Genomic DNA, 14,210 nt, shown 5'->3' on the forward strand with positions numbered 1-14,210 from the left:
GGAAATTATACCCTTGTTCATGGCTTCCTGAGCCCGACCACTTGCCAGTCATGGAACAGTGACCACAGTGACCAATACTGAGGCACATTTTACTTTCATTTTTAAAAATCACCTGATGATCAGGTTCTGTAAAAACTGCACCATCCTTTAGCACTCAAGAATCCTGACAAATATGAATTTGTAATTTTTTCTTACTTATGACTTTTAAGGAAAGGGTATTCTGATTACACAATTCATTTGTTCCTTATTTTCTAAAATGACTGTATTATTTTGCCCTCTTCTTTCCAATAATAGGCAGAAGCATCTTTAAAAATGGAAGTGTATAATATTTCCAACTACATTTAGAGTCAAGAGTTTACATCTTACGGCCCCACCCCATCCCCAGCAAAAGAAAATCCTTTTAAAAGAATGTATTTTATTAGTAGGCTAGATGTAAATGCTGCTATCAACCCAGACATGCACTGAGAACTCTTTGTTTCAATGGGTCATGTTGCCTCTGTACTTGAGAAGCAAAATCTTTTTTATAATTTTGTATCTCAATTTTATTTGTGTTTAGAAATTCTTAAGTGAAAATATTTTTAATATGTTTGCACTCAGTATAAACACTTCCTCTTCTAGCTCAGCACAAATCATATTAAGCAAGCATTGGTAACTAAAAAGAATCATTAAGACCTATACCATTGATCTGGATTTTTCTTATTTGATGATCCATATGTAAACAAGGACTTCTAGAATGTAAGCTCCCTATAATAGGAAATCAGTAAACGTTTGTTGAATAAATAAATAACATGAAAAAAGTTAGAAATAATAATATGTCATAAAGAACACTTTAGAAACAGGATTTTTTCAATTAAGGGCATGCGTATAGTATCATATACTTAAATATATCAGCACAATTTTAAATTTGGTAGAGATCAAAGGATTTCTTGTCTAACATGATATAAGGAAATATACTAACTCCTTTAACCCTACCACAAACACAGTCTGAACTTATCTATCACTGTCACAATTACTTGTTCTCATAAATAACGTTTTTTCTCACCTTGGTGCTCTTTGTTGAGTTCTTCATGGGGAATGCCCTTATTCCTTCATGTCCTCATTTCTTACTCATAGCTCAGGCATTGTAATTTTAATGCATGAAGCTTGCCTGGTTTCTCAGGAATCTAAGGCCTCTATGCCCTTTGAACTCCTCTCTTGGTCATTTATCCTATGTAGTTTATATCTCATACCATTGGTGAGTGTATACGTGGCTTACCTCTCCTACTAAACTTTAGATTTAGAGGAAGAGAATTGTATCTTTTCCTTCATTGATTTCCTCCTTAGAAATTACTGTATAGAAAAATCTTCATTTATTGGATGAATCAATGTATCCTGCTAGAAATTTAGACACTGATAAAACACAAATTCTTTTAAAGCCAATAGTTTCAATAACTTCTTTGTAGCACTGTTTATTCCCAGGTTATCAGTAAAATATTGGGGTTGAATAAAAGTTGTATAGCTAAACAATATATACAAAGGGCATGAAATTAGCATATTTAAGTAGAAAGACGATTGCTAGGAATAGAAATCTTAATATTTTCCAATGATCATTGTAATGCTTTAGCACGTCTCCTATCTAGTTTATTCTGGAACTAATAAAATAAATCTTTACTCCTTAATCTTCCAGATACATGTTATCATTTGAGTGATGATTTCATGCCTTTGAGAACAGAGAAGAGATAATAAATGAGTAGCTCTGTCCTCCTAAAAGTAAACCTCATAAAACTAGGAAGAGTAATTTCATGTAAAATATACATGGATTTTTCATCTCAATCCTTACATTTTATAGCATTATTTCACTGTTAATATATTCCCATAAAATAAGTTTGCTGCAAAATATTTGCCAGAAATACTCCAGTATTACAAAGACCTATGTTGGTGCATGCTGAATAAAAAGCACTGTCTTACATAAGTGTGGGATAACTAGTTTTAATTAGTTATTTTTATTTATATACCACTACCCAATGCCTATTCTGTAGGTTACTCTGAATAGATTCCCAAACATTGCACAGTTCTTTCTCTCTATATGATTTTTACCCATTTTGCTTAAAAATGATATGTGAAAACTGCTTTAAAATCTTGGGTATGACTAGCTAATTTCTCTGAGAAAATGTTAGCATAATACAAGTAGTTTTGTGATTATCCAGCAAATTGTGTTCATTCATTAGTGTCAACTGTTCCTTAGTCTTATATCAAATAATAGATCATTTACATTTTAGGAATAAGGAAGATTTATTAATTTTTATGTCCACATTTTAAAGTGAACATGTTATAAAATAGAAAATATTTTTAATAGGACAAATGAAATTATTGCTACTCTTGCTGCTAAAATATTTACATTGCATCTAACACTTTTCTTCACTTGCTGATAAATTTCTACCTGCACCTATAGTTCTTCTTTCCTATTTCAAGCATGATATAGAATTCCTGAAACATATGTTCCTACTGAGCTGGTAGCGCTGATGTTAGTTTACACTACACGAATGATGACCGATAAGGAAATGATGGGATTAAGCTGTTCAGGGACTTGCAATAACTTACTGTGATAAGAGCAGCTGCCATATCAGTTTTATTAACCCACTAAATCACTACTAATAAATAAGATAATAGCTTTTGTCCATCATGTCTGAAAAGCAAGATTTGACTGATCAAAGTCTACGAGAAATTAAAATGTAACTTCAAATCAAACAGTCTACTGTGTACATGAAATCTACTTGGTGGTCTCGACTATCAGCTATCCTGAGCAATGGTGGGATACAGGCTCTTTTTCTTAATCACTGTATCCCTAGGGCCTAGGAAGTACCAGCACACTCAATAAAATGCTTATTAAATAAATGAAGCTTAATAGTGAAAGTTTTTTGATAGCGTATATCCTATCCTGCTATTTGCATCCTAAAACCTCTTTAGCACCATGCTCTGTGCATTGATATAAATATGAATGGATTGATTATGGATATAACACATTTATAACATAAAATAGACAAAAATTGCTTTGCATTACTCTTTTGTGCCTATATGATTTTGTTTCATTTTTATTTTTTCAAAATCCAAATTTAAAAATACTGCCCAGAAAAAAAAAACAAAACAGGTGTATATTTTGGCATTGGTAGTAAATCAAAAGAAGAAAAAAAAAAACAACTCAAAAGACAACACAGTTTTATCTGGGTGTTGAGAATGTACAGAATCTGTCACTGGGGCTTCTTGGCAGGGAGGGGAGGGTGACAGTGAAGGAAGGGACAGAAAGCTGAGCTGCTAATGCCCCTGTAAACTGATTGGCTTTGTCCCCAGGGCACACTCAGGTTAGGTGTTCTAGGGTGAGGCTTTGTGACCCCAAGAGTTAACCTTTAAAGACTTTTTTCCAGAACTCTTGGCACTACTGGCTTCTTATGTAGAACGTCAGACCTGCCCCTGGAAACAAATGTTTCAATTTTTAATTGTTTCTAAGTTTGACAGTGCATGATATCTGGTGATCTGTGATATCTACCTAGGTAGTCTGTCCATTTGGATTTTTGTTTTGTTTTGCTTTTAACATATCTGTTTTAAATATTTTATCTCTTCCTTTTGGCTGAATAAATTTTGTCTCATTTTATTTAGTTACACGTTTTCATCTTTCATGTTCGTGAGGTCCTTGAAAGTAACACCTGCATAAAGGTGAGTTGTGAGAACTGATCATTTTAATACCAGTTATGACAGAACTTAGGGAGAAAAACCTTGAAAATAGACACAAAATTCACTCTTCTTTTTTAGATCCTACCAATCACCTCTTTGTCACAAAGATCAGTGTTTCCCAAACTTTTGGATTTCCTACATGGAGTAAAATTTGAAAAGTAACATTGTTCCATGAACCCTAAATTAGGCTGCCAGGGACGGTTTTAGAAACAGTGGTGCTATCTTGTGTCCAGAATACATAAAAACTTTTTGAGTTAATCAGGATCAAAATCAATTCTGTCTGAAAGACTCACATGAAATGACTGGATATACTCTAGCTATTCTATGAGAATTTGGCAACAATTGAGAGCTTATGTTTTTAGATAACCATCACTAAACAGTTATATAATGTCAATATATTTTAATAAATGGTCCACAGAACTTAAAATAAATTAATACTTAGTTTAAATTTTTCAAATAATTCAATAAACATTTAGTGATAGTATGTTTAAGGCACTAGAATAAACACTACCCCAACAAGTTTTGCAAAATTAATAGTAAAATTTGGAGAAATTATAAATTTCTCTTTCTCCAAAATATGCTAACTTTCTTCATTTATCTTTCTGTTTCACAGATTGTTCATATTTCTATAGACATAAACTATTTTTCATAAAGATGTACATTTTTAAAATATTAAATAGCCATTAAAAATGATGAATGTGAAGATAATATACCAAGATAAAGAAATGCTTGGGACAAAAATTAAAGGGCGCCTAGGTGGATCAGTTGGTTAAGCCTCCAACTCGATTTCAGCTCAGGCCACAATCTCATGGTTCGTGGGTTCGAGCCCCGCATAGTGTTCTGCGCTGACAGCAAGGAGCCTGATTGGGGTTCTCTCTCCCTCTCTCTCTGCCCCTCACCTGCTCTCTCTCTCTCTCTCTCCCCCCCCAGTAAATAAATAAATAAATAAATAAATAAATAAATAAATAAATAACAACAACAAAAGAATAATTACATCAAACCATTGCCAACTGCAAGATTCACAAACTCTCCATCTTGCCCTATCTTTCAACATACTTGTTTATGTATGGAAAATTTTTTCCCCAGGATATCAAAATATCAAAAAATATAACAAGCAAGTTATAAAAAGCAAATGTCATACTGGGAAAGAAGGAAAAAAAATTCAAATTTTAATAATTTGCTCTTGGGCACATCTGCTTTTAGATATCAAACAAATTTCCTGAAATTACCACATGTTGGTCCATAAACCTAAACACTTGAGCCTCACAGAGTCACAATGGACAGGGTTAATGATTCATCCCTAATCCTAAAGGCTCCTTTTAGGATTAATTGACTTTCCCAGCAGCCTGCCTGCCTGCCTTCTTGTAGATCCTGTGAAGGGGATTTCTCTGCATTGCTTTGCCTCTTTTTCTACTATTTATCTACTTCCAACATTATCTCATCTTTCTTCTACCCACACAATTCAATAGGAATCAAATTCAGTAGAAATCAGCCAGTTAACGTGATTCAAGTTTGATAAACAAGTTAGAAGGGAAGAGCCAATTCACTCTTTTTCAATCTGGCATTTCATTCCTCCTTCTCACACCACATACTGTTAACACCAATAGGGGTCAATTAAAGAAATATTAATTGGTAATCAATTATGTATCCAACAACAGAAAGGATATAAAAATGAATGAGACAAAGTCTCTATCCTCAAAATATTATCTTTTGAGGGGAAGAGATAAGGTAATTACACACTAAGAATGAACCAATGAACTGCTGTGAGGCTATGAAGAAAGAGCCTATAAGAAATCAAGAAATAAGAAAAATTTCAAAAGAAGAGGAAGTTTATGAAACATTCTTTTCTTTTCAATGGATAAGCTTTCAAAATACCTGTAGGGAAAAGGCATTTTCCAGGGAAGAAGACAGCATAGATGAAAGAATGACATTTGGAGGTGAAACAAAGGGTGCTGGGCACTAATTTCGTGGGAGCATAGGCTCCATGCTGAGAGGTGAGTAGATGATAAGGTAGGAAAATGGTTTGGGACTAAATCATAATGGACCCTGAATGTCAAAGTGAGAAAAATTTGAGCATGACAGAGATACAATTGAATTAAAACTGTTAGAAGGACAATTTGGAAAAACTGTATTGAAAGGACTGGAAAGATACAGTGAAAGCCAGATTATGAAAGTGAGAATGGAGAGAGACCGATTCAAGAGAATTCATAAAGTAAGATTTATTTTTTGGCAAGTGACTAAAGCTGAGCTAGCCAATAAGGTTGCTCCTAGCCACGTGTAGGTAGTGACCACTTGAAATATGACTAATCAGAATTGAGATGTGCTGTAGGAATAAAACACACAAACACTTAGTGGGGAAAAAGAATGAAAAATATCTCAATAATTTTAATTTTGATTACATGGTGAAATGATACATTGGACTAAATAAAACATATTAAAATTAAATAACACCTGTCCCTTTTTACTTTTTTAATGTGGCTACTAGAAATTTTTGAATTAAATATGTGGCTGCATTATATTTGATTGGGCAATCCTGAACTAGATGTTGGGATGGAAGAAGACATTGGATGAGCTAGAAAATGAATGGGAGAAGAGGGAAGGGGGCCTGGCAGTTCTGTGACAGAGAAACCATAGGAGAAATTTTACATATTGATTTATTTTAAGAGGGCACTTTCAGCAGGTTCACATGCTAGACAGGTGCCAAGGAGGATGAGTAACAGTAAAATTGAGCCATAGGGTTTTTGTCTATGTAAAGAAATGGACTGTTACCATGTGAACAATGGTAAGATAAGTGAGCACAGCTACTCTTTCGAGGAATAGCAATGAGAAGGAAAATAATAGAGCAATTGTGAAGAGTACAGCAGGTCTGAGATGCATCTGTTTTTATCAACATAAAAGAGATCTGAATCTGTTTGCAGGCAGAAGGAAAGGAAAAACTGAAAACACAGTGCACAGAGGAAATAATGGACGAGTAAGAATGTGTAACATGTAACTCTACAGAGATTGCCACAAGAGAAAAGAAAAGCTAAAATTATCAAGAGAACTAACTCTATGTTTACATCAAGAGATGACCAAAGAAGTCATTTGTGGAGGTCATTTTTCTTGAAGGGAAAAGAAGAGGATATTGAAATTATTATCTGGGAAAGAAAACCAAAGGAAGAACCTGAACCATGCTTCAACTCCTGACTTTGGCCTTGCTCTTTGGGAGTGCTGTGGTTCCATCTGGCCACTTATTTAGCCATATATACTACCCTTTCAGGACACCAGTGCCTTCAGTAGTGGATTTAAGATTGTAAAAATGATTTTTTTTATCAGAAGAAATAATATATTATGATTTTTCAGTATAAATTTTGCTTTTTAAACATTATTCCAAAATCTACTTTTTTTCTTTTTAGTTCTTACAGTTGGTAAAAAATCTGCTTCATCAAGAAGAGAACACGTGATTCCATTCACTGATAAAAACAATACTCATTTTACACGTGTCAATCCTCCTATACGGGGTATCATATGTACAGATCTGATATCTATGCTCATTAACATATCTTACTTTGAATGGCCTCTTGTTCCAAGTCGCCGAGTCGTTAAGAGGGGGAATTTCTGGCGAATTGTCTAAAAAGAAAATCAATTACTTTAGTTTTTAGGAAACGTGTGGTTCTGTTGCAAGCAACTTGTGGCCAGTTAATTCAAGAAAGTAAATGTTGAACTTTGGGTAAAATTTAGTCTGGAAGAAGTAATATTCTCCATACACTGACAAGCAATTGATAAGCAATAATACACCAGCAGAGGCAGGGAGGTAGTTTTTTTTTTTTAATATGAAATTTATTGTCAAATTGGTTTCCATACAACACCCAGTGCTCATCCCAACAGGTGCCCTCCTCAATGCCCATCACCCACTTTCCTCTCCCTCCCACCCCCCATCAACCCTCGGTTTGTTCTCAGTTTTTAAGAGTCTCTTATGCTTTGGCTCTCTCCCACTCTAACCTCTTTTTTTTCCTTTTTCCTTTCCCTCCCCCATGGGTTTCTGTTAATTTTCTCAGGATCCACATAAGAGTAAAACCATATGGTATCTGTCTTTCTCTGTATGGCTTATTTCACTTAGCATAACACTCTCCAGTTCCATCCATGTTGTTACAAAGGGCCATATTTCATTCTTTCTCATTGCCACATAGTATTTTAATAAGATTGTTTCACTGCCCCGTCTCAATTTCCAAAGCGAATCATACCAGTATCTGCTTTTGCTTCATGTTGCTTACTACCTTATGTACCTAGAGGAAAGACTTGAGTGTCTTTACAATAATTTTATCCAGAGATTTATCAAAATTAAGTATCAATCTCCAACTCTGAAAAAACACAGGAAACTTTCTCCTTCCTTCCAGATATCCACAGCAGTGTTTTAAATTGTTTCTTTTCTATGTCCCTTTCTCTAAAATTTGCTAAAAATTAGCATCCAATTAAAGAACAAAATCTGTTCTACATATAACAGGAATTGTATGATCTCCTAAGGGGCTCCGCGGCAAACTTTTTGTATATGTCAGTTTCTTGGGGGAACCAATTCTGTAGTTTTAATCAGATTCTCAAGATATTTCATCACTCCCCAAACAGTTAAGATTACTGCCATAAGGTGGAACAAAACAGTGCAAAAATGGACGTTAGCAGTTGTCTTATGCAACTTGCTCATTTTAGGGAATAAGTGAACTGAGTTTTGAAAAAATTAAGTGCTTTTCAGAAGGCTTCACAACAAATTTGTCACTGTCTAGGCCAGAACCTGAATAATGAGATTACCATGCACCATATCACACTAACTCCCATAAGCAGAGAGGTTTCAAAATAAGTTTATAAATTATTTGATTTTCAAAAACTGAGAAGCTCGACTATAGTATTCATTATTTTCTGGACAATGAGTCCCTCTACAGGTTAGAATTTAGATTTCAGTTTATATGAGATGCAATGTTTGAGCCCTAAGCTTCCTATAGTTTTTCTAGAATATCCTAAGTTCTTAGCAGAGCATGAAAAGAATCTCGAAGGAGAAACCTTTCCCAAGAGATTGATATCCTGTCTTGATTTTCAAAATAACATCAACATACATAAATATAATGCCAATTCTACAGATTCCCATCCTAACCATACAGTTGGGTAGAAAGGAATGTTTTTAAATAAGCGATGCTTCACCAATTCTGTCACAACATTTTAGAGTTTGGGGTATAAACATACTCAGAGTGAAATGGAGAATCAAGGGAACTATTTCATGAAATAAAGTAAAAATTATTAAAAACTCATATACTTGAACTAGCTAAATAATAAACACAATCACCAGTTGCATTAACAAGATACTTGTCACCACCACTTAATTTTACTTCTCAGTACAGGCTATACCATACTCTTTAATGCATCCCTCTTTGAAGGGAAATGTCACTGCTCAAATGGAGATTCCTTTATTATTTTTTTAAAAATTTTTTTAAATGTTTATTCATTTTTGAAAGACAGAGAGAGACAGAGCACAAGCAGGGGTGGGGTGTAGAGAAAGGGGGACACAGAATCTGAAGCAGGCTCCAGGCTCTGAGCTGTCAGCACAGAGCCCGACACGGGGCTTGAACTCACGAACCGCGAGATCATGACCTGAGCCGAAGTCGGACGCTCAACCAACTGAGCCACCCAGGCGCCCCAAATGGAGCTTCCTTTAATATCACATTAAATCATCTGATAGCTAAGGTTCTAATATTCAAAACATATAGTAGTTCCAGGTAAAACCTATAGTAGGTAAAATCAAGATAAAATGCTTGTGAAACAAATTTCTTAAAATTCTGTAAAAAAATTTACTTAGATGCATTTGTTTCTATACTGTCTTCCAGACATGACTTTAGCAGTAAAGTAGTATGGCCAATATGTGTCATTTACCTTTCCAAAGGTGGCTGCACAGGCTGGCTCCAATTTCTCTTTCCTGCAGAAATCTAAATAGTGTGCATAAAGGATGCACCGTGGTAAGCAAACTCCCTCACACACAATGTAATTCTCTTCAAGCCTAAAAAAAAAAAAAAAAAAAAAAAAAAAGGCAGAAAATTAGGTCAAACCTTTTCTTTATTTCTCCTTTCCTTTCCCCTTTCACATTGATTTAATGACTGTTTTGAATACAGACGCTATACAATGAGTTCATGAGCAGACATGAGCAGACCTTCTTTATTCCGGATATTATTAAAAGTCAGATCACAAGAATTAATGTTAGAAGAACAAGAACCCCAATGAATACCTGCTAGTGGAGTTAAAATACCCTGGTCAATGTAAAACCACTCCTTTCTGGTCTGTATCTCAAAGAATAGGTCTTATTTCTATGGAAATCCTCACTATTCATTATGGTTTGCTCTGTGAGATGCAAATATGTATGAATGGTAAAATTGAAGGAGATGGTTTTTTAAAAGACTATTCTCAACACTAATGGGCTGCCAGGTTTCAGGCTGGCAAATGCCTACAGTCTCTTACTTTCATTCCCAAACTAGTCCTGAGCCCTAAATGGTTAGGGAAGCATGATGATGCATTTATTTGCAAAACACCTAAGAGTAAACTCACTTCACTGAAGTCTGAAATGGTACTGATCTACTTCTACCCTATGCCGTTTGCTGTGATCAAGTACCATAACTGCTTGAAACATACCATGCACTTGAAACATAATGTACTTCTCTATAGATGTCTCCAAATAGGACATACAAATTCAACTCTGTTACAAATGCAATTGTATAAATTTTGAAAATTTAGACACAATTCTATTTAATTTGAATGTCTACATTGCAATTAAACACAATTTATATAAATGTAATAATGTATACTCAAGTGTTATAAATATCTAAACAGCAATCGAGAAATCAGAACTTGTAGATTGTATTCCCAATTTTCCTAACAATTCAATAGGTGATATTGACTAAAATTTATGTACACCCATTTTCTGTATAGTAAAATTGTAATTATTACTATATAGGAACAACGCAATATTGAGCATGCATTCAGATTAAAATTGAGTGAATCTAGTCACATCTCTGATTTAGCATATTCCCTAAATGCATGAGATAAAAGCTAAAGGAGATGTTCATCAGACTTTAAAGCATCAGATGCTCATACTTCTTTGAAGAAGAACAAAACAAAACCCAGTCAGATTTGCATCCACAAAACTAAACCTAGCTGAGAGTTGAAAACTGGAGTTACTTAGATTTTTCATTTTAATTTTCAGCTCCAATTTTTAATATCCCCAATAATCTATATAACCATGAGGGAAAATTCTCGAAGTACAAATAAGTCACTCAGTTTCTAGAAAACTCTATGTAACACTCTTTTATAGGAAAGGGGTCGAAAGTTCAAACAAAAGTATAGCATTTTAAGTTTCAAAAAATGAAAATCACTAAGAAAACATTCAACTATTTAAAAATTATATTTTAATGGCATGCATAAAATGTCAACTGTTCATGTGGCTATTTAATGTTGTTGCAGGCATTGTCTTTATCTTCGAAATACTGGATAATCCCAGCCATGAATATGGCTAATTTGGGGTATAACCTGTTTTTCTTTAATTATAATGCAATCACTCATGTTTATAAAACAAAAAAACAAGTTTGTTCCCATTCACTCATTTGAGGGAAAAACTGAAAGTGATAATTCAGCAGTTGTCCACAATATATCTTTAAGCAATACTGCCCCAATTATACTCATAAAATAGCTGTATCTAAAATATTCCAGATAATTAGCTCAAATATTTACTGCCCCAGTGTATTTTTAACCAGTCAGTGTGACATCAACTTCAATAGTTAAGCCACAACTTTAGAAGAATATTTGGTTTAGATTTCAAATATTTGAAAAGGTGTAAGTATATAATCACAAAAATTTAGTATATGCAAACTGTAATTCAGGGTTTAAATAGCTGAAAAAAAGTTAGGGTTTTTTTTTTTTTGCTAGATTTTTAGACATTATTTTTTTCTATTGTATTTTTCGAAGGTTTAGTTCATACCTTACATACATACAGATTATACAACTAATCAGTAAATAAACCTTTTAAGTTATTTGCTTGTTATTTGTAACTTGGAAGGAAATATATACTCCTATTCACACTATGTGGGGAAGCTTAGAGTTTTTACTTTAGATCCCTCTTCCTTTTTGATCAATATTACAAAATGCTCTTCATATGTAGAAAGCCTACTGATAAACTCTTGGTTTTAAAAGAGTTTCCATAGAATCCAATTCATGATATTTCATCACAATAAATCATATATGACAGGTGCTATAAAAATAGTTGAACATTTATTTAATAGAGATATTTTAACTGAATTTTCAATATCTTCTAGTTCAAATGCGTTTCACCTAATGACCAGTATACAATTGTTAATTTGCCGTCATATGGATAAAGGCAATATTTAAGATCCTTCCTCCTTTTAAGGTGGTTTGAAGAATCATGTTTTATAAACAAAAAGACGATCAAATAACAAGTATATAAGGACCGAATTGATTGCATGTTAAGCAAATAAGTCATAAAAAGCATTCATTATTGCTGACATTTGATGAAATTATAGTTTATGTCAATAGTGAATAAAGTGATGGGTTTTTGTATTGCAGATCATTTTTCATCAACACTAGACTAGACTATGTCTCCAAACCAAACATTCATTTAAAAAAAAAAAAAAAAAAGATTCATTTTCTTTTGGTATCTTAAACTTGCCCCCAAAGTTTGAGGCAGAGGCAAATTGGGAAAAGCAGATTCTGAAGATACTGACTTTCAAAACTCAACAGGTGCTGAAAAGTATCCCCCGTGGGAGACTTACCACTGCAGGGTGAGCTGAGTCTGCTTCTTTTTATCCTTCATCATCTGCGTGACGGTTTTCTTCTGAGAGAGGTGTAGATCGGCTGCTTTGGTTTTGCTGTCGTGACTGTCTGCATCCTCTTCTTCCGAGGAAACGTTACCATTGCTTAAACGCATTTCTGATTGCAAGTTGAAAGGGTGGTAAAGACAATCAGAATGCAAAATCAGTGAAGGAGCCTCTAAAAGTACCAAACTGGTGCCAAACTGGGTAGCCCAAGGGGATGGGCAGGGGGTTGAGAGGGGAACTAAGCCAAATCCCTTAGAGTTCATTTCTAGGTGACCAACGTTTTCCTGGGGAAAATACAAAGATCAGGACGGAACATTCTCCACGTATGTTATGTCTGCGGTGTGTTTACTTTTCCTGTGGGGTGCCCTTCTTAGAATTCATCCCCTTCCCAGCCACATCCCCCGAGGGGGCAGAGCACTCACCCGATTTAACTCCCGCCGGCAGCTCCGGGTCTTCCCCTCTCTCCGCGCTGCCCAGCGCGCCGCCGGCCGCCGCCGCCAGGTACACCCTTTCCTCGGGGTAAATGAGCAAGCCCTTGCCCAGGAGCGGCCCACAGCACTCCTCCTGGGCCTCGGGGGAAACTTGGGGCGAAGGCTGCGCTTGCGCCTGCAGGAAGGTGTCGTCCAGCTCCGGGACCTTGGCCATCCTCTGGCCGCGGGAGACCTGGGCACCAGCCGCACGGCCCGCGGAGCCCAGAGCCCAGGGCGGGGCGGGGCGGGGCTGGGGACCTGCGGGGGCGGGGGCGGAGACGGCAGGCTCCCGAGCCCCGCGGCGTCGCGGCGAAGGAAGGCCTTGCGCAGACACTGCGCGGACCGAGGCGGGTCGGCCTTTCTCCACCTGTCCGCGGTTCCGGCAGACGCTCAGCTCGGACTCCCTTCCTCACCTGCGCCTCTCTCCCCCGAGTCCCATTCCCCACACCTCCCCCCTTCTCTCCGCCCTTGCTCACATCTGGCGCTGGGCCCGAGGGCACTTTTCACATTCACACCCGGAGCTCCCGGAAAGATCTGAGAAAACCCCACTCTCTTCCCGAGGGAAGAGCTACTGCAACTGTCTCCATCCCTAACTCGCTCGTCAGACTTAAAGGACGCACTGGCCCCGCAGCCTTGAATCTGCGAGGCCAGAGCACCACTCAGTCTTTGCACAACCTGGGCCGGGTTTATTGATTCTCGGATTAATCTCAGGGGTTGGGGAAGGCTCTCTTCTCAGTGACGGGGACGGACGCCATCGCATCACGCACGTGTCCAGACTTCCCTGCTCGAGGGTGCACCCTCGAGGGTTCTGATCCCAAGCCTCGCCTCTTTCGAGGATCTAACCTTCAGCATGGAGGAAACGATTCAATTGTTCCCTGCAATATTTTGTGACTTAAAAGCATCCCTGACAATTCCTCACCTATTGTACCTACGGGTAGTGCAGTGGACGTTGCTGTGATGAAAAATGAAGCCGCCACATTTCATTTCCAATCTAAAATGGCAAGGGAGTCATGTGGGGTGGAAGAAAAGGTAACTTGTGCTCTCTTTAAGAAGTCAGTAGAGAGTTGGGGGTGTGTGTTGCCTGACTGCCACATAATCTTCCATTCTTTCCATTTCTCTTCTTTCGACAAATATGTGCTGTGCTTACTCTGTGCCTAGTGCTCCCCAGAAAAAGCAAGGAAGCTGTTTTGGT

The 14,210-nt window shown here is 36.6% G+C and overlaps 1 protein-coding gene across 1 annotated transcript in view; it reads right to left on the reverse strand.

Annotated features, from left to right (window-relative positions):
• RFX6 (regulatory factor X6) overlaps positions 1–13,370 on the reverse strand; it is a 56,226-nt gene extending 42,856 nt beyond the window's left edge. The window contains exons 1-4 of the mRNA XM_027057029.2: positions 12,971–13,370; positions 12,504–12,660; positions 9,604–9,727; positions 7,256–7,317 (exon numbers count right to left, since the gene is read on the reverse strand). Of these exons, the coding sequence (XP_026912830.1) occupies positions 7,256–7,317; positions 9,604–9,727; positions 12,504–12,660; positions 12,971–13,193 (566 nt within the window). The 5' untranslated portion in view covers positions 13,194–13,370. The remainder of the gene's footprint in view (positions 1–7,255; positions 7,318–9,603; positions 9,728–12,503; positions 12,661–12,970) is intronic.
• Between the last annotated feature and the right edge of the window lie 840 nt (positions 13,371–14,210).

The sequence above is a fragment of the Acinonyx jubatus genome, chromosome B2, assembly GCF_027475565.1.
Source record: "Acinonyx jubatus isolate Ajub_Pintada_27869175 chromosome B2, VMU_Ajub_asm_v1.0, whole genome shotgun sequence".
NCBI classification, from domain to species: Eukaryota; Metazoa; Chordata; class Mammalia; order Carnivora; family Felidae; genus Acinonyx; species Acinonyx jubatus.